At 40.6% G+C, this 25,803-nt stretch overlaps 1 protein-coding gene across 1 annotated transcript; it reads left to right on the top strand.

Annotated features, from left to right (window-relative positions):
• Positions 1–255: 255 nt before the first annotated feature.
• On the top strand, positions 256–24,862 carry slc10a1 (solute carrier family 10 member 1). The gene is made up of 5 exons (XM_073038006.1): positions 256–758; positions 2,681–2,882; positions 10,701–10,879; positions 13,077–13,279; positions 23,482–24,862. The coding sequence occupies exons 1-5, from the start codon at positions 361–363 to the stop codon at positions 23,592–23,594; spliced, it is 1,095 nt and encodes a 364-aa protein (XP_072894107.1). The 5' UTR covers positions 256–360; the 3' UTR covers positions 23,595–24,862.
• The last annotated feature ends 941 nt before the right edge of the window (positions 24,863–25,803 follow it).

Genomic DNA, 25,803 nt, shown 5'->3' with positions numbered 1-25,803 from the left:
AATGATGACAGGCAAATACATGTTTGCTTTTTTTTATAATTCCCAAGTAATTAAATTTAAAGTGTTACTGTGTTCTTTAAGTATACATCTGAAAAAAGAACTGAATGACTACCTTATTGTTACTATTGAAACACTAGGCTGAATAGAGGTTCTAAACAACACTCCATTAATACTCAAGTCAAGTATAGAGAGTTCATTCAGTCATGACGTCAGAAGATAGATACAAATGCTTCAAAATACTTTGCAAAGCCAGCCCTTAATGTGACTAACACTCTGACTACTTCATACCTGGAGGGCATTAGCCTCTCAGCTACAAAGCGAACAAGATTTTGGAGTAATGCAAGAATTCCTGAGGTCAAAATGAACATCACTGGCATGGAACACTTTCAGGCAGAGGTTAGCAATGGTAACTCCACACCTGGCATAAATGCAACATTGGAATGGAGGGATGGAGCAATAGGAAAGCTAACAGATCTAGCCATAAGTGTCACTTCTATCATTATTTTGTTCATCACAATGATATCTCTGGGCTGCACAATGGAAATATCAAGGATCAAGGAATATATCTTAAAGCCAAAAGCAGTTCTGATTGCATTGTTTTCTCAGTATGGAATTATGCCTTTAACAGCCTTTAGCCTTGCGAGGATTTTCAGACTGTCTTCCATCGAAGCTATCTCTGTCCTGATTTGTGGATGCTGTCCTGGTGGAACACTTTCCAATATCTTCTCACTAGCAGTGGACGGAGATATGAATCTCAGGTATGAAATAGCTGGTCTCCTTTTTCATAGTCCTTTCCTCACTAATTTGTATAATTTATGTTTTGTGTGTTGTGACTGCTGAAAGTAACTATCTCACCATACTTGTGAATATGACAATAAACTCGATTTGACTTGGTCAATAGAACCCAACTCTTTCTGGAGTTTCAGGGGCACATAAATGATCTTTGACAAAAGCAAACCACTGTTAAAAGATGTTGTGTGAAAGCCTACTGTGCTTTCGCTAAAGGCTGCTTTCATCCATTTAAGTTCTGAGTGAAAATACAAAACCCATAGATGCTGGAACCTGAAGTAAAAACAGAAAATGCTGGAAAAAAACTCAGCATGTTAGCCAGCACCTATGGTAAAAGAAACAGGGTTAACATTTCAGGTCACAGACCCTTTAGTAGATTGAAATGATGCTATTTTTCTTTTAAAAAGTCAGCCTTTCTTGTATTATTTATAAATTCATAGCAGTTTGACATAGTCCCTGACACCTCAGCAACAGATATTTAATTATTTTTATTGCTAGCACTATCGCTGTATAAAAAAAGAAATATTTGCCTTTCCTCAACTCAAAACAAATGCCAAATATATATTTTCAAGGTTATTTAAACCATGGAAGATTTGTTCAAGGCAGCATTTAATGACAATTAGATAGTCAATATAACTACACAATTAGCAGCATTACTCACCAAGTAGCACGGCATTCAATTATCACTCAGTGCCTTGAGAAACTGCTTGCCTTTATAGTCTGTTGCCCACTGTATCACACATAAAATTTAGGCTCATGTATGGTCTCTGTGAGAAATAGAAAAAGAGACATACAATTAGATCAGGTGCATGAATGTAATTCTATCCTCAGGTTACAGGTATAGTGATTCACTCAGCTTCTCGTTGATATTCCCATTCGAAATTCCAATGTCCACATCCATTGTGGAAACTGCCCATGTAAACTTATTGCATTCAATAAGCATCCACTTAATCACCTTTTGTTGTGCCTAGTTTCTACTATTCATCTGGTACACACTTGTACTACTCATTTCGGAAAGCAAGGACTTAGTTTAGCAACACCTCTGAAAGTATTTTCACCCTAATAATCTTTAACTTCCTCACCGAAGTACTTGGATTGGAAGTACATAATTCTCCTTCCATTGGCTCGGTGGAGACTCAGATTCTCTTGTGTGGACTAGAGTTCCTAATCTCAGAAAGACCAATTGAAATGTTGCCCTTAGGAATCTTGCCTTCTTCTTTAACTGCTTTGCTAAGTAGGTAGCCCCTCACCCCAGTAAAAGCATGCCACCAGATGTCGTGGAGTCATACAGTACGGGAACAGGTCCCAGAGCTCTCTGAGTCTGTGCCAATCCTCAACTACTGAAATACACAATAATCATACACTCATTTCATTCTGTTCTCCCCACATTCTCATCACCTGCTCCCAGATTCTGCCCCTCGCCTATACGCTAGGTACAATCTACCACAGCCTATTAATTTATGAACCTGCATGTTCTTGGGGTGTGGAAGGAAACTGGAGAAATCCATGCAGTCACAGGGAGAATATGCAAACTCTGCAGAGGCAATGCCATGGGTCCGGAATGAACTCGGATGCTGAAAGGCAGGAGCTCTACTAGTTGTGCCACAGTGCTGCAGATGTCATGGTGTCTACGTGGATGAGATTTGGAGAAAACTTAAAATACACTGGTGGACTGACTTAAAATCACCTCACAGATATAGGCTGGTTTTAAATCCATTCTCTGGTATTAAACGGGATTTACAGGGAATCCTGATAACCTAGATTGCACGATCAGTGAGGAGGTACATTTAACTCACCATCGTTAAAAACAGTATCATTGTCATTTACAAGCAACAATTAATTGCTTATTCTTGATCTTTGCTAAGGTTTTTCTGTTGTTATTTCCTTGCAGTATTGTGATGACCACATGCTCTACAACGTTGGCACTTGGCATGATGCCCCTCCTTCTTTATCTCTATTGCAAGGGCCTGTCATTGGTTAATAAAGTGCCATACAGAAAGATTATTCTAACCCTCATCTCAACACTCATTCCTTGCAGCATTGGCATCTTTCTGAATCACAGGTATCCAAAGTATTCAAAGATCATAACCAAGGTACGATATTGCCATGTTTAACACTTAAATTTATATTCTGTCAAAAGTGATAGTTGACTTCCATAATCTCCTGGCTGTTAATTGAACTTTCCTGTGGCCCTCATCAGATTTCTTGGTGCGTGCGACTCAATTGCTCCAAAGCCCTTAACCCACTGCCCCCTCATCTTGCCATGCATGCAGATGTACAAAGTTCACAAACAATATGGCACAGAGTGAGAGCAGAGAGCTTGAGCAGTCTGTTTTGGTATTTCAATGCACATTAATCAATCTGCTCCTTTTAAACACCCTCTTACAAAATCCCTTCAGTCCATTTCCATTCATTTACTAACCCTAAACTACCTTGAATGTTTGCATAGTTCCTTATGTTCAAATGGTTCCTTGTAAAGGAGATTCTCCTTCTCTCTGCCCTAAGTGTTTTATATTTATAACAACTAATTACTGACATCTCATCTACTGGAAACTTTTATATTTTTAATCTTTTCCAGATCTATTAAATCACATTGTAATTTGTGGTGCTCTAAATAATGAGTTCATATATTCTTTTGTTACTTTAATTCCACACTCAGCGGCTACATTAGGTACACCTTCTCTTTAAAGCAAATATCTAATCAACCAATCATGTGGCAGCAACTCAACGCATAAAAACATGCAGATATGGTCAAGAAGTTCAGCTGTTGTTCAGACCAAACATCAGAACAGGGAAGAAATGTTCTAAGTGACATTGACCATTGAAAGATTGTTAGTGCCAGACAAGGTGATTTGAGTATCTCTGGAATTGCTGATCTCCTGGGATTTTCACACACAAAAATCTCCAGAGATTACAGAGAATGGTGCGAAATCCATTGAGTGGCAGTTCTGTGTGCCTTGTTAATGAGAGAGGTCAGAGGGAAATGGCCAGACTGGTTCAAGTTCACAGGAAGCTGGCAGTAATTCAAATAACTGCACATTGTAACAGTGATGTACAGAAGAATATCTCTGCACACACACGTCAAACCTTGAAGAGAATGGGCACCAGCAGCAGAAGACCACAAACATACATAAATGTATCTCCTGTATTGGTCACTGAGTGTATACGTTATACAGCATCCCAATGAAACAGTAGTGGAACTTTTCTATGGCCCTGGTATCCTTCCAAGCTCTTTTAAAGGTGATACAAGTTCCACAAGACCATAAGATATAGGAGCAGAAGTAGGCCATTCAGCTCATCGAGTCTGCTCCACCATTCAATCATGGGCTGATCCAATTCTTCCAGTCATCCCCACTCCCTGCCTTCTCCCCATAACCTCTGATGCCCTGGCTAATCAAGAATATATCTAGCTCTGCCTTAAATGCACCCAATGACTTTGCCTCCACAGCCACGCATGTCAATAAATTCCACAGACTTACCACCCTCTAACTAATGTAATTTCTTTGCATCTCTGTTTTAAATGGATGTCCTTCAATCCTGAAGTCGTGCCCTCTGGTTCTAAACTCCCCTACCATGGGAAATAACTTTGCCATATCTAATCTGTTCAGGGCTTTTAACATTCGGAATGTTTCTATGAGAACCCCCCTCATTCTCCTGAAATCCAGGAAACACAGCCCAAGAGCTGCCAGACGTTCCTCATACTGTAACTCTTTCATTCTTGGAATCATTCTTGTAAATCTTCTCTGAACCCTCTCCAATGTCAGTATATTCTTTCTAAAATAAGGAGCCCAAAACTGCACACAATACTCCAAGTGTGGTCTCACAAGTACCTTACAGAGCTTCAATATCACATCCCTGCTTTTATATTCTATACCTCTAGAAAAGAATGCCAACATTGCATTGGCCTTCTGCACCATTGACTCAACCTGGAGGTTAACCTTTAAGGTATCGTGCACAAGGACTCCCAAGACCCTTTGCATCTCTGTCTTTTGAATACTTTCCCCATCTAAATAATAGTCTGCCTGTTCCCTGATACTTATTGATTTTTTTAATACTTTGTACATTTTGAATTACAATTAGAATTATTTTCTTAGACAGTTCTAGGAAACTAAAGTGCTAATAATGTGTGTCACTAATATATACGTTCTTTGAATCGGGATATCCTTTATAATATAATATAAAGGATATTATTATATTATATTATATTATAATATAAAAATTATCCTTTATAATATCCTTTATACTGTTTACAAATTGCACTGCAGTTTCTCACCCATGTTACTCAAGCCGCACCTCTGTGACAACTTTCAACTCGAGGGAAAGCACCAAAGCTGAACTAGAATGTCATGTTCCCTTGTGGCCACACATCATCCTGATCTGGAAATGCCGAATATTGCTGTATCTTCATTGATAGTGATAAATCCCGGAACTCCCTACTCAACAGCACTAGGGAGCATCTTCACCAGAAGAGGTTCAAGAAATCAACTTCTCAGAGGCAATTGGAATGGGCTAATAAATGCTGGTCTTGCTGGTAATGTCTAAATCCTGAGTAGAGCAAAAACTAAAAGTATAGGCTGGAAACTCCACTTTCCTCTCCCCTCCTTCCAGCCAACTAGGGCCTCTTCCTAGATAACTGTAGGCAAGGAATTTAATTAAATACACCTATGTCTGTCTGTATGGGTGTAGGTAGCCATCTCCTTGAGCAAGGTACAAAGGTATAGCCGAAGCTAACACTCCAATGACAGAGCATTGACAATTCACCATTATTCCTAGATCACTCTGTTCTACTGCATTCTTCAATGCCCTACCATTTACCATGTATGTCCTATTTGGATTATTCCTACCAAAATGTAGCACCTCACACTTATCAGCATTAAACTCCATCTGCCATCATTCAGCCCGCTCTTCTAACTGGCCTAAATCTCTCTGCAAACTTTGAAAACCTACTTCATTATCCACAATGCCACCAACCTTAATATCATCTGCATACTTACTAATCCAATTTACCACCCCATCATCCAGATCATTAATGTATATGACAAACAACATTGGACCCAGTACATATCCCTGAGGCACACCACTAGTCACCAACCTCCAACCTGACAAACAGTTATCCACCACTACTCTCTGGCATCTCCCATGCAGCCACTGTTGAATCTATTTTACTACTTCAATATTAATACCTAACGATTGAACCTTCCTAACTAACCTTCCATGCGGAACCTTGTCAAAAGCCTTACTGAAGTCCATATAGACAACATCCACTGCTTTACCCTCGTCAACTTTCCTCGTGACCTCTTCAAAAAATTCAATAAGATTTGTCAAACATGACCTTCCACGCACAAATCCATGTTGACTATTCCTAATCAGACCCTGTCTATCCAGATAATTATATATACCATCTCTAAGAATACTTTCCATTAATTTACCCACCACTGATGTCAAACTGACAGGCCTATAATTACTAGGTTTACTCTTAGAACCCTTTTTAAACAATGGAACCACATGAGCAATACGCCAATCCTCTGGCACCATCCCCGTTTCTAATGACATTGGAAATATTTCTGTCAGAGCCCCTGCTATTTCTACACTAACCTCCCTCAAGGTCCTAGAGAATATCCTGTCAGGACCTGGAGATTTATCCAATTTTATATTCCTTAAAAGAACCTGTACTTCCTCCTCTTTAATCGTCATAGTTTCCATAACTTCCCTACTTGTTTCCCTTACCTTACACAATTCAATATCCTTCTCCTTAGTGAATAACAAAGAAAAGAAATTGTTCAAAATCTCCCCCATCTCTTTTGGCTCCACACATAGCTGTCCACTCTGATTCTCTAAGGGACCAATTTTATCCCTCACTATCCTTTTGCTATTAATATAACTGTACAAACCCTTCGGATTTATTTTCACCTTACTTGCCAAAGCAACCTCGTATCTTCTTTTAGCTTTTCTAATTTCTTTCTTAAGATTCTTCTTAGATTCTTTATATTCCTCAAGTACCTCATTTACTCCATGCTGCCTCTATTTATGATAGATATCTTTCTTTTTCCTAACCAAGTTTCCAATATCCCTTGAAAACCATGGCTCTCTCAAACTTTTAACCTTTCCTTTCAACCTAACAGGAACATAAAGATTCTGTACCCTCAAAATTTCACCTTTAAATGACCGCCATTTCTCTATTACATCCTTCCCATAAAACAAATTGTCCCAATCCACTTCTTCTAAATCCTTTCGCATCTCCTAAAAGTTAGCCTTTCTCCAATCAAAAATCTCAACCTTGGGTCCAGTCCTATCCTTCTCCATAATTATATTGAAACTAATGGCATTGTGATCACCGGACCAGAAGTGCTCCCCAACACATACCTCCGTCACCTGACCTATTTCATTCCCTAACTAAAGATCCAACACTGCCCCTTCTCTAGTTGGTACCTCTATGTATTGCTGCAAAAAACTATCCTGCACACATTTTACAAACTCCAAACCATCCATCCCTTTTACAGTATGGGCTTCCCAGTCTATGTGTGGAAAATTAAAATCTCCCACCATCACAACCCTGTGCTTACTACAAATAACTGCTATCTCCTTGCAAATTTGCTCCTCCAATTCTCGCTCCCCATTAGGTTGTCTATAATACACCCCTATAAGTGTTACTACACCTTTCCCATTCCTCAATTCCACCCAAATAGTCTCCCTAGACGAGACCTCTAATCTATCCTGCCAGAGCACCGCTGTAATATTTTCTCTGACAAGCAACGCCACACCTCCCCCTCTTGTCTCTCCAATTCTATCACACCTGAAGCAACGAAATCCAGGAATATTTAGTTGCCAATCACACCCCTCCTGCAACCATGTTTCACTAATAGTTACAACATTGTATTTCTAAGTATCAATCCATGCTCTAAGCTCATCCACCTTTCTTACAATGCTCCTAGCGTTAAAATTAATGCATTTAAGAAATTCTCCACCTCTTCCTCTCTGTTTATCTCTAACAGTACAAAGAGCTTTACTGTCTTCTTTTTCTTCCTTCTCCCATACATCTGTTCCTACACTCTGGTTCCCCTCCCCCCTCATATCCAGTTTAAATCCACTGGAGCCTCTCTAGCAAACCTACCTGCAAGAATATTTGTCCCCCTCCAGTTCAGATGTAAACCGTCCCGCCGGAACAGGTCCCACCTTCCCTGGAAAACTGCCCAATTATCTATAAATATGAAGCCCTCCCTCCTGCACCATGTCTTCAGCCACGTGTTGATCTGCGCTGTCTTACTATTTCTAAACCCACCTGCATGTGGCACTGGTAGCAATCCTGAGATTGCTAAACTGGAGGTCCTGTCCTTTAACTTGGCACCTAGCTCCCTAAACTCACCTTTCAGAACCTCCTCACTCTTCCTACCCATGTCATTGTTCCCTACATGGACCACGACATCCGGCTGCTCACCCTCCCTCTTGAGAATACTGAGAACTCGATCCATGATATCACAGACCCTGGCACCAGGGAGGCAACAGACCATCTGGGATTCTCGATCTCTTTCACAGAACCTCCTATTTGTCCCCCTAACTATCGAATCCCCTATCACTATGCTCTCCTCTTTTCCCTCCTTCTCTTTTGAGCTGAGGGTCCAGTCTCAGTGCCAGAGACGCAACCACTGCAACTTGTCCCTGGTAGATCGTCCCCACCAACAGTATCCAAAACGGTATACTTATTGTTGATGGGAACGGCCACAGGGGTGCTCTGCTCTTCCTATCTATTCCCCTTCCACCTCCTGACAGTCACCCAACTACCTGTCTCCTGACTCCTAGGGGTGACTATCTCCCTGAAACTCCTGTTTATTTCTGTCTCTGCCTCCCGAATGATCTGAAGTTCATCCAGCTCCAGCTCCAGTTCCCTAACACGGTTTGTCAGGAGCTGCAGCTGGATGCACCTTTTGCAGGTGTAGTCATCAGTGACAACAGTGCTCACCCTGACTTCCCACATACTGCAAACGGAGCACTCAACTGCCCTAACTGCTGCCTCCATTACCTACTCCTAAGCTAATTAGATTAATTAAACAAGCTTACCCGGCCTTACCTCACCTGGAGTGAAGCTCGTACTCAGCCTCTGCTCGCTATTTAAGTTCTCCAGCTGCTTCACGGGCCGACTGTCACGCGCTTCTGCAGTTGTGCCCCGTTCAAACCTCGCCTCTGCCTGTTCTCGCCGAAGCCTGATTGAGCCAAAGCTGACCCACTCTGCCTCAGTCCACTCTGACGATCAATTTTCTGATAACAATTTTGTTTTATCAGTCAGGATTGTTAGTCCTGAACTTAAACCCCAAACCTCGAGGACCACGCCTCTTACCCTTTGACCTGTTTGCCATGGATGACCCTACCAAGAGATAAAGCATTAAGCCCTGATCCAGCCAACACAGCTTTGAGGCACTCAAGCCTCCAAGCCACAACGAGGTTGTGGCCCTGTTGGAGGCTATGGAATTTGGATCAGGTTTTATGCATAATAATGTCCTAGCTCAACCCTGGAAAAGTTGCAGTTTGCAACCGTATTTTACCTGTTTACTATGGACTTTTACTTTTATGCTATTTGTGTTCATTCCTTGAGTTCTTGATATACAATTTACCTCTGCCCTTAATCATCAGTTCCATGAACTTGGTGATGGTGTTCTTGATTAAATAATAAAATAGTGAATTTCTCTGTTTTATATTAAAGAGACTGCTGCATTTAACTGAACTGTCAATTTGTAATGGATGTCAATGGTAATTGTATTATCACTGTGCAGAGATACAGTGAAAAGTTCCTGTTTACATATCATCCAGACAGATCAAGTCAAGTCACTTTTTATTGTCGTTTCAACCGCAGCTACTGGTACAGTACACAGTAAAAACGAGACAACATTTTTCAAGATCATGGTGTTACATGAAACAGTACAAACACTACACTGAACTACGTAAAAGACAACACAGAAAGAACTACACTAGACTACAGACCTACCCAGGACTGCATAAAGTGCACAAAACAGTGCAGGCATTAGAATAAATAATAAACAAGACAATAGGGCAGTAAGTTGGTGTCAGTCCAGACTCTGGGTATTGAGGAGTCTGATAGCTTGGGGAAAGAAACTGTTACCTAGTCTGGTCATGAGAGCCTTTTCCCAGACGGCAGGAGGGAGAAGAGTTTGTATGAGGGGTGCGTGGGGTCCCTCATAATGCTTCATCATTCCACACCTACAGGAAAACAATAACAGAAGCTGTAATTGCCAAAATTGTTGTTGCCAAAATAAAAGCTATCCAACACCAAAGGTAGATTGCTCTAGATTCTTTCCACTCTTAAATAATCATTACCATTCAAGATATAATAAGATGCATCACTGCATTCTCAAATTAAGCATGGATGATATGTGTTCCCATACTTTTCTCAAAGGAAGAGTATATGATGAGATGCAATGCACTCGTCCCTCCTTCGAAGGAGAAGATCAAGAATATAAATTTGAACAAACTTTTTAAAATAACATTTTGAGGATCAATGATTTTATCACATGTTAAAACCACCACATGGACTAAATCTGTTCTCTGGAGAGCATTAACCAAGAAATTCCTGCTGATAATACAAGTGGGCATTTTGACAATTGTTCGGTTCTATTCCAATGTCACCATAAATAAATTTGAAATAAATAGATAAGGTAGCACCCAGAAGAGTTATATGATTGCTCACTAGTATCACCAACAACACTTTTAAAATTAAATTTTCATTCTTGCAAATGTGACCCTCTATAGAAAGTTCAAATATGACTTCAGTGAAGTTCGAGTACTGAGTTGAGTTGAAGACAGGGACACCTTGTGGCTAACAGCCACTGAAGTGCACTCCCGATTTCTGAGCCACTGACGGATTGTATTTTATTGTAATAATCTCACTGTTTCTCTTTCAGACTGGCCTGTTCATTTTTCTCATTGCTGCAATAATAATTGTCATCTTGTCAGTAACATTGATTGGGGCTACTTTGTGGACTATTTTCATCCCTCGCCTCATTGTCACCACAGCACTGATGCCTGTTGTTGGATTCACTTTAGGATATGCCCTTTCAAGTTTATGCAGATTATCTAAAAGGTAACATATGATTTATTAGAGTACAAATAGTTTTGTCATAACAATCAAAATACTTGTCTTCAGTACCTCTTTCTTTATGATCCTAAAGTCAAGAAGTAAACTTGATTCTGCACGCAGTTAAGTGTGATAAGAATTAGAGTAAAAGTACGTATTAAGGCTATCAGTACATTCGTAAAGAAATATGCCCAGTCATAAAATTGAAGCCATTACATGCTAGAAAACTTCACAGTGCTGTTAATATCACCAAGGGAAATTCTGAGCACCTGATGATGGAGAGAGTCCTTGACTCTTTAAAAGAAAAAGGAGACTAATTTCTCATATTTCATTATAATACAGAAGGAGGCTATTCAGTCCATTAAATCAATGCTGGTTGACAGAACAATCCCATCCATCCTAGCCCCAGCTATTTTCCTACAATCTGCTTTCATTCTCACATGCCCTTCATCAACTCTCAACCCACCTACACAAGGGGAGGTTTACAGTTGCCAATTAACTTCACAATCATTTTTAAACATTTCTAAAATAAGCACAACTATTGATAGATAGATCAGGTAATCCCCAAAGGGGCTATCCCTAAACTTAATCATAATCTTACAGCTGTGTTTACAGGTAAAACCATAGGAAAGTGGAGAAGAATTAGGCCGTTCAGATCATCGAGTCTTCTCTGCCATTCCATCATGGCTGATTTATTATCCCTCTGAACCCCATTCTCCTGTCTTCTCCCCATCAACCTGAATGGCCTGATTAATCAAGAACCTATCAACCTCTGATTTAAATATACCATTGACTTGGCCTCCACAACCATCGGTAGCAATGAATTCCACAGATTCATAACCGTCTGGCTAAAAAAATTTCTCCTCATCTCTGTTCAAAATGGACATTGTTGTTTTCTGAGGCTGCACCCCCGGTCCTAAACTTCCCCATATAGGAAGCATACTCTCCACATCCTCTCTATCTTGGCCTTACAATCTTTAATAGTTTAGAAGAATGAAGGGGGAATCTAATTAATATTTCCCCCACCCCTCATTCTTCTAAACTCCACTGATTACAGCCCCAGAGCCATCAAACGCTCTTCACACATTAACCCTTTCTTTCCCTGAGTCATTCTCATGAACATTCTTTAGACCCTGTCCAAAGTCAGCACACCTTTTCTTAGATAAGGGGCCTAAAATTGCTCACAACACACCAAGAGTGATCTGACCAATGTCTTATCAAGCCACAGCTTACACCAACCATTATATATTTTATATTCTAATCCTCTTGAAATGAAAGCAAACATTGCATTTGCCTACATTACCACCGACTCAATCTGCAGGTTAACCTTTAGGGAATCCTGTACGAGATCTCCTCAGTCCCTTTTCACCTCTGACTTTTGAATTTTTTTCCCCATGTAGGAAATAGACTGCCTTTATAGCAAAATGCATGACCAGACATTTTCCCACACTATATTCCATCTGTCACTTCTTTGCCCATTCTCCCAGTCTGTCTAAGTCCATCTCTGCAGATTTCCTGCTTCCTCAACTCTACCTGCCCCTCCATCTATCTTCGTGTCATCCACAAATTTGGCCACAAAGCCGTCAATTGCGTTATCCAAATCAGTAACGTATAACATGAAAGGAAGTAGTCCCAACACCAACCCCTGTGGAACACCACTAGTGACCTGTAGCCAACTAGAAAAGGTCTCGTTTATTCCCATTTTCTGCCTCCTGCCTGTCAGCCAATTTTCTACCCATTCTAATATCTTTCCTCTAATACTGTAAGCTCTTGTTAAGCAGCTTCATGTGCAACTCCTTGCCAAAGGCCTTCTAAAGTTCTAAGTATGCAATATCTTCTGACTCCCCTTCGTCTATCCTGCTTGCTATTTTCTCAAAGAATTCCAACAGATTTATCAGAAAAAATTTCCCCCTAAGGTCACCATGCTGACCTTGGCCTATTTTATCATGTGTTTCCACGTTCTTATGACGGCAGGGGTTTCTTCCACATACTCCGGTTTCCCCCCACAGTCCAAAGACGTACCAATTGGCAGGTGAATTGGGCATTGTAAATTGCCCCATGATTAGGCTAGGATTAAATCGGTGGGGGGTGCTGGGTGGCACAGCTCGAAGACTGGAAAGGCCTATTCCATGCTGTATCTCAGTAAATAAAATAAATAAATAAATTGAAACCCACTTTCAACCTGTCTCCTCTGCTTTTACAGGTGCACACGGACAGTTTCTATGGAAACTGGGTTCCAAAACATTCAGCTCTGTTCCACCATCCTGAAAGTTACTTTCTCTCAAGAGGAGATTGGTGCGCTTTATTTATTTCCAATAATCTTCTTGGTATTTCAGCTTACAGAAGCATTAGTTCTTGTAATGATCTACCGAACTTATGAAAGAATAAAGAAACATAAACAAAATGGTAAGTAACCAGACTTTCTTCACAGATTTATACAGCTGGCTTTTTTAAAGGAGCGTTCATATAGCTACACTACTCTGATCTTTTGCATAATTGAGAAATATTTTCTTTTCTAATCTCAATATCTAATCCCCTACTGAATCTACTATCTCAACACACACAAAATGCTGGAGAAACACAGCAGGTCAGGCAGTATCTATGGAGGGAAAAAAACCAAAATTTCAGGCTAAGAGCCTTCATCAGGCCTGGAAAGGAAGAGGGAAGAAGCCAGAATAAAAGGGTAGGAGGAGGGAGAGTGACTTTCAGGCATTGCAGCCCCTATGGCAATAGTTCACTCAGGGAGGATAATTCTCTTTATTCTCCCTCTTGGTCCTTTTCTAATTAAACTAAAACAGCACCATTTGTTTCCTCTGCAAGTAGAACCAGTCTCTCTTCAGTTACTTTATCTAAATTGCTCATAATTTTGAAGGATTTTATCAGTTTTTTTTCCTGAGGAGACAGCCACACTTTCTCCATTCCCCCCACAGAACTAAAGTCCCTTACTCCTCATACTCTTTCAGTGAATGTCCTCTGTATCCTTTCCAATATCTTAGAGGATACTTCCTGACATTTCCCTCATGCAAGACTCCATTTGACCTTCCAACCAGTGAGCCATTGCACACAAGGACCTGTTATTGCGCCGTGCAGAGTAGTAAAACACTAAGTGGAGGAGAATGATGGAAGTGAAGGAGAAGTTAGTCAGAGATGCGACATTAATTTCTCCCAAGTATAAACTACCCAATTATGGGCTGCGATTATATACAAGATGCCCTCCTGCCCAGTATTCATTCACTGCCTGCTCTCAGATGAACAAGAGTTGGTGCCAGTTACATTCCATTGTCTGTTGTGCACCGTACCTCGCAGTGATATCTCCTTATTGCATAGAAAAGGCTTCTGAAGAAGGGTCTCGGCCCAAAACGTGAACTGTTCATTCATTTCCATGGATGCTGCCTGACCAGCTGAGTCCCTCCAGGACTTCGGGTGTGTTGCTTTGGATTTCCAGCATCTGCGTCACCTGCGTCCAAATCTGTTTTAACAATGGGCCTTGCAATGTTTGCTAAACTCCAGTGTAAACCCATTCATTTAAGGAGATAATTACGTAACTTAAATCTCCCCTACCTAGCACCTGTTATTATTTTTAAAACTCCACTCACTGCCAATAAAAATGAAATAAACTACCAGCTAGTGTTTGGGGATTTCTTGACCACAGAAATCATGGCCAATCTCTCAGATTCCAATCCTTTCACATTTTAGTTCTTGTGCTCTGATGTTTCTCCTTCCATGCTAGCTCTGCTTATTGCCAAGAGGTGCAGTAAGTGGTGCTACTCTCTCAAATTCCAGCAAGCCAGTTGACTCTTGACCTCTGGTGCTGTCAGAGTGAAGTTTGCACATTTGTCCCATATCTATGTGGGTTTCACCCAGGTGCTTTCATTTCTCCTATATCATATGCTCGTTGGTAATTTAATTGACCACTGTATATAACCCCTTGTGTAGCTGTATGATGGTAGAATTTGGGATGAGTTAACAGGCACATAAGGGAAAAAAGGTGGGAATGTCAAAATCAAGTTCACTGTCATATGCACAAGTACATGTAGATGCAATGAAAACCTACTTATTGCCCGTTGTGCCACTGGCATTTAGGGCAGCAATGAATGTCCTCTATCTCTATCTGTCCTTGGCCATTTTCTCATTATGCCCCAGGTGTGGTTCAGGGTCTTCAGTTGCACACAAATATAGAAGGATTCTTCGTTGCTGTTTCTGTAACCACCTTTTTTGGCCAGTTCAGGTTGTTGGCCCTGAGCTGAACCCCTGAATCTGGAGGACCAGCAGACCACTCTTAGTCTGGCCTCTACCCTTTGATTGGCAAGAGTGACCATGCCAAGAGCCAAAGCTCAAGGCCCTGACTCCAGCCAACATAGGTCTCAGAGTTATTGAGGCACGCAAGCCTCCAAACCCTATGACAGGGTTGTGGTCCTCTTAGAGGAATGAGAAAAAACTTATTTGCAGCAGTATCACAGGCACACAGCATCAGAGGCACAACATTTCCAAGAAAAACATAAATTAAGCATATATCATACAAAATGCCCCTCTGCTGACTGCTCCTGTGGCTCCTCCCACAGACCCCTGAATAAAGGCGATTGGGTCACTGCTCCTCCCACTGTCCAGGGCAGACATACAGCATGGACGTGGTCCATTTTACTGTTAATAAAAGCCTTTCAGTATTTACTCTACTTCCAGTCTTTTGGAGTAATTGATAGTGCATCAGTCATGATGTTGCTTTACCGAAGTAATGATTAGGGTTGAGCTAGTTGATTTGAGAATGGAAAGCTTGAAGGGAAGTAGCTGTTCTTGAACATGGTGGTATGGGACTTCAGGTTTCTGTACCTCCTGCCCAATGGTAGCTGCAAGAAGATGTCATGGCCCAGATGCCGGGAATCTATATTGATGGATGTAAGTGCCAAATGGAATTGTTTTGAGATTCGTCGCAGGCTCAGTGGCTGAATGGCTTCCTTCTATCATGCAGAGAACTACATGAAACCAAGGGAGACCAATGGGTGATTAGCATATTCTTTTCTACTAAGCATTCAGATGGATCCACTTGTAAGAGTTCCTGCTTTATAAATAATGCCTTAGTAATGTATTACTGAACATTCATTGGGCAAATAAAGAACACCTTCCATCGCTGAAGATCTTTCATTGATAGAGCTTGTATTTGCTTTGAACCAATAGAAACAGCAAAACTCTCCAAGGGCCTATTCAATGTTTGTTCACGTTCATCCTTTCTCCAATCTGACAATACAAGGAACTTAGACTTCCATTCATCGTATTTTAAGAATGCTCCATATGCTTTCATGATATAGTGATGGAGTACTGACCAATCCCATTTGGTTGAGCAATGGGCTATTGGTACAGTATTGCAAGTGTCCCTGCTGGTAAATGCTAATATGTGATGGGACTGACAGTGCATTCATAGTTATGTCAACCTTATTGCACTTTATGGAGATTATAAGTTGCGATCTTGACTTAATTTTTGTTCAATAATCAGCAAATCTCAATTTTTCCAATCACTAGTGTAAAGCAAGAGAGCATGGCCCAACCGAACAAAATTTAAACTCTTAGCTTTGTGCCGTTGGAATTTACTGGCCAAGTAAAAGGTGACCCTCAAATCAGCACAGGCTTCTGCTTGCACGGTTTAAGACCATAAGACATAGGAGCAGAATTAGGCCATTCAGCCCATCGAGTTTGCTCTGCCATTCATGGCTGATCCTGCATCCCACTCAACCCCATACACCTGCCTTCTCGGTGTATCCTTTGATGCCCTGACCAATCAGGAAACAATCACTTCTGCCTTAAGTATACCTATGGACTTGGCCTCCACCACAGTCTGTGACAGAGCATTCCACAGATTCATTACTCTCTAGCTAAATAAAAACCTCCTTACCTCTGTTCTAAAAGGTTCCTCCCTCAATTCTGAGGCTGTGCCCTCTAGTTCTGGATACCCCCACCATAGGAAATATTCTCTCCACATCCACCTTACCTATTCCATTCAACATTTGGTAGGTTTCAATGCGATCTCCCCACATTCTTCTAAATTCCAGTGAGTACAAGCCCAAAGCTGCCAAACATACTCATCAACTGACCTCTACAATCCTGGACTCATCCTTGTAAACCTCCTCTGGACTCTCTCCAATGATAATGCATCCTTTCTGAGATATGAGGCCCAAAACTGTTGACAATTCTCCAAGTGAGGCCTGACTAGAGTCTTATAAAGCTCAGCATTATCTCCTTGCTTTTATATTCTATTCTCCTTGAAATAAATGCCAACATTGCATTTGCTTTCTTTACCACAGACTCAACCTGTAAATTAACCTGGAGTCTTGGACGAGGACTCCTAAATCCATCTGCACCTCTGATGTTTGAGCCTGGTCCCCATTTAGATAATAGTCCACACTACTGTTCCTTTTACCAAAATGTATTATTGTGCATTTCCCAACACTGTATTCCATCTGCCACTTTTTTGCCCATTCTTCCAACTTATCTAAGTCGTGCTGCAATCGCATTGTTTCCTCAGCACTACCTACCTCTCCACCTATCTTTGTATCATTCACGAACTTTGCCACAAAGCCATCAATTCCATTATCTAAATCACAGACAAACAATGTGAAAAGTAGTGGTCCCCTGAGGAACACCGCTAGTCACCAGCAGCCAACCAGTAAAGGCCCCTTTTATTCCCACTCTCTGCTTCCTGCCTATCAACCATTCTTCTGTCCATAACAGTATCTTTCCTGTAATGCCACATGATTTTATCTTGTTAAGCAGCCTCATGTGTGGCACCGTATCACATGCCTTCTGAAAATCCAAGTAAATAACATCCACTGCCTCTCCTTTGTCCACCCTGCTTGTTACTTCCTTGGAGAATTCTAACGGATTTGTCAGGCAAGATTTCCCTTTACAGAAACAATGCCTACTTCGACTTATTTTATCATTGGTCTCCAAGTACCCCAAAACATTATCCTTAATAATAGACTCCAACACTTTCCCAACCACTGAAGTTAGGCTGACTGGCCTATAACTTACTTTCTTTTGTCTTCCTCCCTTCTTAAAGAGAGGAGAGGTATTTGCAGTCTTCCAGTCCTCCAGGACCATGCCAGAATTAAGTGAAAGATCATGACCAATGCATCCATTATCTCTGCAGCAATCTCTCTCAGGACTCTGGGATGTAGTCCACCTGGTCCAGGTGACTTATTCACCTTAAGACCTTTGAGTTTGCCCAGCAATTTTTCCTTTGTAATAGCAATGGCACTCACTCCTGCTCCCTGATACTTGCGGACCCCTGGCACACTGCTAGTGTCTTCCACAGTGAAGACTGATACAAAGTGCCCATTAAGTTCATCTGCAATTTCTTCGTCCGCCACTACTACCTCACCAGAATCATTTTTCAGTGGTCCAATATCAACCTTCACCCCCCTTTTCACCTTATATGCCCTTTCTTTGGCTTTTATGCAGTCCTTAACTTCCCTTGTCAGCCATGGTTGCCTAGCCCTGCTATTTGAGAACAACCTCTTCTGTGGGACATATCTACCCTGTACCGAGTGAGCTATCTCTGCTCTGATGTCATCCCCACCAGTATCCTCCTCCAATCCACTTGGGCAAGCCCCTCTCTCATGCCTCTGTAATTCCCTTTATTCCATTACGATACTGATACATGTGTCTTATTCTTCTCCCTCTCAAATTGCAGTACGAATTCAATCATATTACGATTGCCTCCTAAGGGTTCCTTTACATTAAGCTCCCTAATAAGATCTGGGTTATTGCACAATACCCAATCTAAGATAGCCTTTCCCCTAGCAGGCTCAAGCACAAGCTGCTCTAAAAAGCCATCTTTTTAGATAGGCATTCGACAAATTCCCTCTCTCGCGTTCTGACTCCAACCTGAATTTCCCGATCCCTTTGCATATTGAAGTCCCTCATTACAGTTGTATCATTACCCTCATTCCATGCCTTTTCCAGCTCCCTTTGTGTCCTCAACCCCACATCTTGGCTACTATTTGGAGGCCTATATATGATCCCCATAATAGTTTTTTAACCCTTGCAGGTTCTAAATAAGCATCATACCTAGGTTCTAACCTGTTTTAGTATAATCCTTAATAGAATGTTGCCAGTAATCATTTGCTTTTGTTGCATTAGACATTCTTTTACTTTTAAAGTGGCTTACTCCTCATTACTACAGAAAAAAATCGTAGACCAAACTATTCTGAAATCCATTCCATTACAAGCAGACAAAGATCCTGTGATGGCGAATTCCAATTGATTGGACAAGGAGGATGATGTCATGAAGGACAATTTTTTTGGTTCATTGAAACTTTGGGTAGAATGTGCATTCCTGTTGATTCCCAAGAATCTATATTGGTTGCTCCTGCTCTCCACACACGTCTGGCCACAGGCCAGACATTTTATTAGAGGAAGGAGGCGGTGGAGTTGGGATGGGGGCACATAATCCAAGGCTAGAAGCAGGGAATTAGGACAATTGTGTTTGTTGATGCAACAGCATGATTGAGGATTTCAGCAGCAGATGAGTTGAGGCAAAGTTGGAGGTAGGTAGTAGTGGTCTTGCTGATAGAAAGGAATTGAATGAGAAATGCAAGATACCGTTCTGATGAGTCCTGATGAAGTGTCTCAGCCTGAAACGTTGACTGTTTATTTCTTTTCGTAGATCCTACTTGACTTGCTAAGTACCCCCAGTATTTTGAATGTGTTGCTCAAGATTCCCAGCATCTGCAGAAACTTGTGTTCATGGAGCCAGTGAATGCTGAGATTATAAACAATCTGGCTGAACTCCAGGCTCTGGTCAGGAAGAGGAATAAAAACAGTGAATTCAATGAAAGACATGGCTGTGGAAGCACGTCTTGGTCAATAACTTTTCAAGGCTAGAAGAGAGAAACTGAAAGTGAACAAGACATGAATAGGAACAGAGTCTGTGACAAGATAAGGTCTTTTCTACATACTTACCATAAGAAGTCCCACACAATGAAACAAATCCACAATTATTTATATCAATACAACATTTTTATTGTATGAACTCATAAAGTCCATAAGACCATAAACTATAGGAGCAGAATTAGGTCTGTCAGCCCATCGAGTCTTCTCTGCCATTTCATTATGGTTAATTTATTTTCCCTCTCAATCCCATTCTCCTACCTTCTCCCTAGAACCTTTGTCAAAAGAATTACACAAGATGGAAACAGGGCCTTAAGTCCATCAAATCCATGCCAGTTGTGAAGCACCCATTTACTCTAGAACACAGGACAGTGGACTCTTCAGCCCATGATGTGCCAATCTTTTATCCAACTCCAAGATCATTCTAATGCTTTCCTCATGCAGGAACCCTCCATTTCACTTTTATGCATGAGCCTATCTTAAAAGTCTCTTAAATGTCCCTAATGTATCTGCCTCTACCAGCACTGTTACCACAGTGTTCCATGCAACTACAGTACCACTTTCTGTGTGAAAAACGTACATCTGACATCCCCACATACTTTCTTCTAATCTAATTAGAATTATACTCCTTTGTATTAGCCATTTCCGCTTGGGAAAAAGATGCTGGTTGTCACCTCTATTAATACCTCATATCATCTAATGAAATCTAAGCACTTCTATCAGTCCTACCTCTGATCCTAAATTAATCACATTCTATTGCATTTTATTAACTCCCTCTGGATTTAACTACTCATCTACACTGTAGACTGGCAATCAGCCATGTCCAATTAACCAGCTGACCCACGTCTTTGGAACATGGAAGGAAATCAGAGCACCGAGAGGAAACCCACACAATCCACCTGAGGCCAAGAACAAACCAGAGTTTCTGGCGCTGTGAGACTGTAGTTCTACTTATTGTGCCACTGTGCACATTTTCAGATAAACTTTTATGAGACAATTTGGCCCTGACATTGAGAAAGATTTACAAAGCTATTAATAATAGTTAATAAATAAAAATGTAACATTGTGAAGACATTTTCAAAATGTAAATGAAATCTTCCAATGAAGTTTTAAGTAGTTAAATCTATCACAACCAATACAGATCACTAGCATCATTCCAGAACCACTAGATTCTACAATGGTTCCAGAGAATTGGTGAATTGCAAATGTCACTACTCTTCAAGAAGGAAAAAAGCAAAAGACAGGAAATTAGAGGCAAGGAGTGGGAATAAAGTGGGCACTTTCTGGTTGACTGCTGGTGACCACTGATATTGTGTAGGGATCGGTGTTGGGACTGTTACTTTGCACATCATATGTCAATCATTTGGTTGATGGAAATGATAACTTTGTGACCAGGCTTGGGAATGTTGTGACTGTGAGGAAAGTCACTGGAGATTCACTGCAGCTGCTGGATATAGAAGTTTTTATTCAGTAAAACAAGCAGCAGGCATCATATTCGAGACACTTTTGGAAGAAGCGGTCTGCATAACCCAATATGACATGCTAAAGATCTAAAGTAACAGCAGGATAATTCCATAGTTACAATATATCTATAATGCTTCCTTTGAATTACATATAATTTTATCTTTACACCCACACTCCAGACACCCAAAATGAATGTTAATTCCCACTGACTCTGGATTGCATTCATGCATATGCAGGCATCTATGATCAAGTGGAGTGTTACTTTGCTTGCAATCAGCCCCAAAATGTAGCACCAGGAAAACCATTTTTCAGAGCTGCAAGTTTAATCTTAAATCCATGTTCATGTCTGAAATTAGTACTTGATATATACCATAACTCCAGAATACGCTCTAACACAGATAATACGAAGACAGGTGGAGGGGCAGATAGCACTCAGGAAGCAGGGGGTCTACAGTAGGATTTAGATTAGGAGAATGGGCAAAGAAGTAGCAGATGGAATATAGTGTATGGTCATGCACTTTGGTAAAAGGAATAAGGGTGTAGACTATTTTCTAATTTGGGAAAAAATTCAGAAATCAGAGGTGTAAAGGGAATTGGGAGTTCTCATGCAGGATTTCCTAAAGGTTAACTTGCAGGTTGAGTCGGTGGTAAGGAAGGCAAATGCCATGTTAGTATTCATTTCGAGAGGACTAGAATATAAAAGTAAGGATATAATGCTGGGCTTTATAAGGCATTGCTCAGACTGCACTTGAAGTATTATGAACAAGAGAAAATCTGCACAAAATCTGTATGTGTTATTTGAAGTATTGTGAGCATTGATGGTCCCCTTATCTTTGAAAGGATGTGATGGCATTGAGAAGGGTCCAGAGGAACTTCACAAAAATGATTCTAGGAATGAAAGTGTTAATGTATGAAGAGCATTCGATGGATCTGGGCCTGTATTCACTGGAGTTTAGAAGAATACAGGGTGATCCTGTTGAAACCAATTGAATATTAAAAGGCCTAGACAGAGTGGATGTGGAAAGGATATTTCCTATAGTGGGGGAGTCTAGGACTAGGATTAGACACCATGGCATCAGAATAGAAGGGTACCCATTTAGAACAGAGATGAGGAGGAAGTTCTTTAGCTAGAGGGTGGTGAATTTGTGAAATTCATTGAACAGTTGGCTGTGGAGGCCAAGTCATTGGGTATATTTAAACCAGAAGTTGATACGTTCTTGATTAGTAAAAGCTTCAACAGTTATGGAGAAAAAGCAGGAGAATGGGATTTAGAGGGATAATAAAACAGCTATGAATAAATGGCAGAGCAGAATCAATGGGCCAAAGGGCTTAATTCTGCTTCTATGTCTATGGTCTTATAAATAATTTTAAAACTGAGACTTCTCATATTCTTAACTACCCTCATTGAAGCAGTGAAATCTCCATTGCGGTGAATAAGATTGGGCAGAACTGCTGAGAACATTTAGCAAGTTCAAGGCCTTCCACTGGGAACAACATCAACCTCACCTGTTCTGCCAGGTTAACCAGATGGAAATGGTCAAATGTTTGGGACATCTGTGATTGGTCATTTATGGAGCCAGGTTTCAAACTTGCAATTACAGAGTTTAAATTTGAATTTAGAAAATCAGTTTAACAAGAATTCCTAATAAATAGAGGCAATTCAATTGATTTCATTTGTCCCGAGTTCATTTTCTGTTTTTATGTTTATTGTTAACATGGTTCCTATAAAAGCCATTGTTATTAGTTTGGCACTTACACTGAGAGCAGTGCACATTCAGTGAATCAAGTTTCTTGTGGTTAACCAGACAAAGGAAGAAACTGTGGGGGTAACCTCAATTCAAGACAATGTCCTTTTCACAGTTCAGTGTGAAATGATACAGACATTTACTCTCACCCTCGCCGTAGAGTCAAATAACATGATCCATCAGGCCGCCTATTACGTCTAAGAGGAAGTGATAAGATACCCATCACTGACACACTCAACTTTGAGTGAGATGAGGGAGGCTTAAGGTTAACCAGAAAGAAAGAACCTCTTGATAGAACCCAACATCAAGTCAGAACTTAATATGCCACCTTGAACCCATCAAGTTCATCAACTCAAAATATCTGGTGATAATTTAGCTGAATTAATCAACAGGTGACAGATTTTCTAAGATAATTTGCAGCATCATATTGAAGAGACCATGCCTTCACATTCTTTGGTTAATGTTGGGGATCTAGTCCAAGCCAAATAGCTAAAAGTATATCTTCGGGTTTTTTTTTAGATTCCAAAATGATCTGCCTGACTCTGGAGAACACAATGGAACATCTTACGCTTCCTGAACCTGACAGACCTCGTGACTCAACAATGATCTTAAAACATAACATGGAGCATTGAGGGAATTCACATCAACTGTTTTATGAAGTGTATTTTTATTCACATACACTCAGTGGCCACTTTATTATTATTTATTCATTGAGATACAGCACCAAATAGGCCCATCCAGCACTTCAAGCCCTGCCACCCAATCTAATCCTGGCCTAATCATGGGACAATTAACCTACCAACTGGTATATCTTTGGGCTGTGGGAAAAACCTCAGAACCCATTGGAAACCCATGCAGTCATGGGGAGAATGTACAAACCCCTTACAGACAGCAGTGGGAATTCAACCCAGGCGCCGGTATTGTAAAATATTGTGCTAACCTCTAAACCATGTTCCTGTTCCTAATAAAGTGCCACAAAGTGTATGTTTGTGGTCTTCTGCTGCTATAGTCCATCCTAGTCCCACCAAACTGCACTCAGCCCATAACCTTCCATTCCTTTCCTGTCCATATACCTATCCAATTTTTTTTAATGACAATTTTTAAAAGATTTTTTTATATCCCCAGTTACATTACAGCATGCACAGGGTAATCCTGTTAGGAAAAATAGAATTTCCAATTCTTATAGAGCAGCTCTAGACTTATGATACTCCAAAACAAATAAGCAATTCTGAAGCTTAGACATTGCTCATTGCCAACATTCAAGCAGTCCACAACAAAGAGAAACTGATCAGACAATCTATTTCAGTCATATTATTTGAGGAATTAATATTGAACAACTTCCCTGCCGTTTCAAAATGTGCCATGTGCCTGGCTACCTGGGAGGACATGAAGGCATTTCTGAAAGATGGCATCACAGGCAGTAAAATATCTCATGCACTGAGAAGTCATCTGCACTTCAGTAATCAAGTCTCTAGTATGGGCGTTGATTCTAGAGTAAATCAGATACCTAGGGTCTTCACACCCAGTGCAAACTTGCTGTATGAATGTGTAGTGCCTCAGCAATTTTAAGCTTATCCCAGTCTAAATGAGAGACACTAGTTTTCAAATGGTTAAACTTCCAACCCACTCAATAATGTTAACAAAAAGATATAAAAACATGCAGATTATTATCAATTTTAACAATGAAAGAAAACATTGCTGTGGTGAGTAACATGGTAAAATGATTATTGGGAAAATTTGTGTGCAGTTTTGAACTAACATCTAGAAAGCTAATTCCAAATTGTTTGAAGGCAGTGATTTTGCTGTGCCTGTTGAAACTAATTATATTGGTGAAAAGAATATCTTTCTTTCTTTATATCTAGTACTACCAGGTCCTTCAGAAGTACACCAATAAACTACATATACTGCATTCTAACAAGTTCAGGCTGTCTTGTCATATCATTCATTTCATCAGAATATTCCATCATTTTCTGGGTAACTGCTATTTTCCATTATCAAAATATAAGTGCCAGGATAATGCAACAAAAAAAATATGCTGGAAAAGCTTCATCTGGACTCATTGTGACGCTGTCACAGATTTTCTCTAAATACAGATGCTCCAGCTGAATATTGGAACTAACTGGGCATCTTATTTATATTATAGGCAACCAAAGAGCCAATGCTCAGATTTCAGCTGTTCTGATCAGGCCTGTTTCACTGCCCGTACGTGCGCAATAGCTATACAACAATTCTTTCTGTAGCATCTCTGAAGTGAATAGCTTCATCAGTTCTTCGGTTAGTTCATTGGTCTTTTTTTCAGGTTTCAGCAACAGAAACAGGAAATGCTGAAAATGTTCAGCAGATCAGGCTGCATCTGTGGGAAGAGAACCTTGATTAATGTTGCAGACGGAATACCTTTTGTCAGAACTGAAAAGGAGACAGCAGCAGCTTCAGGACAAAATGGGCAGGAGAGACAAGAAGCACATCAAGCTGCAGAGAGAGTGAAGTGGGTGGGGGAAGGATGGATGCCTTTGACAGGGTCAAACTGAGGCGAATGGGGATAAACTATGAATAAGGTTACCTGGTCTTTGACTGAATGGGACATTTAGAAAGTAAGAATGTAGAAGAATATAGGAGTTAAAACACAGAAAAGGGAAAAAACATACAAGTCAGACAGTTTCACAGATGAATGATGGATACAGGCAGAAATCGAGCAACCTTAATTTGTAGAATTCATTGTGAAGTCCAGAAGGCTGGTATGTTCCTATATGGAAGATATTCCTCAGGCACGTGTTGGGCCTGATTGTAGCAATACAGGAGGTCACAGGTAGCTCAGAATGGGTGTGGAGAATTAAAGTGGTG

This window comes from Hemitrygon akajei, chromosome 3 (assembly GCF_048418815.1).
Source record: "Hemitrygon akajei chromosome 3, sHemAka1.3, whole genome shotgun sequence".
NCBI classification, from domain to species: domain Eukaryota; kingdom Metazoa; phylum Chordata; class Chondrichthyes; order Myliobatiformes; family Dasyatidae; genus Hemitrygon; species Hemitrygon akajei.
This window is presented reverse-complemented; position numbering and strand designations above follow the sequence as displayed.

Bases quoted from the DNA above. Each gene is read 5' to 3' on its own strand.
- slc10a1 (XM_073038006.1), top strand. From the start codon at position 361: ATGAACATCACTGGCATGGAACACTTTCAGGCAGAGGTTAGCAATGGT. The intron at 759-2,680 runs GTATGAAATAGC...ATTTCCTTGCAG, and splicing joins GACGGAGATATGAATCTCAG to TATTGTGATGACCACATGCT. The intron at 2,883-10,700 runs GTACGATATTGC...TTTCTCTTTCAG, and splicing joins ATTCAAAGATCATAACCAAG to ACTGGCCTGTTCATTTTTCT.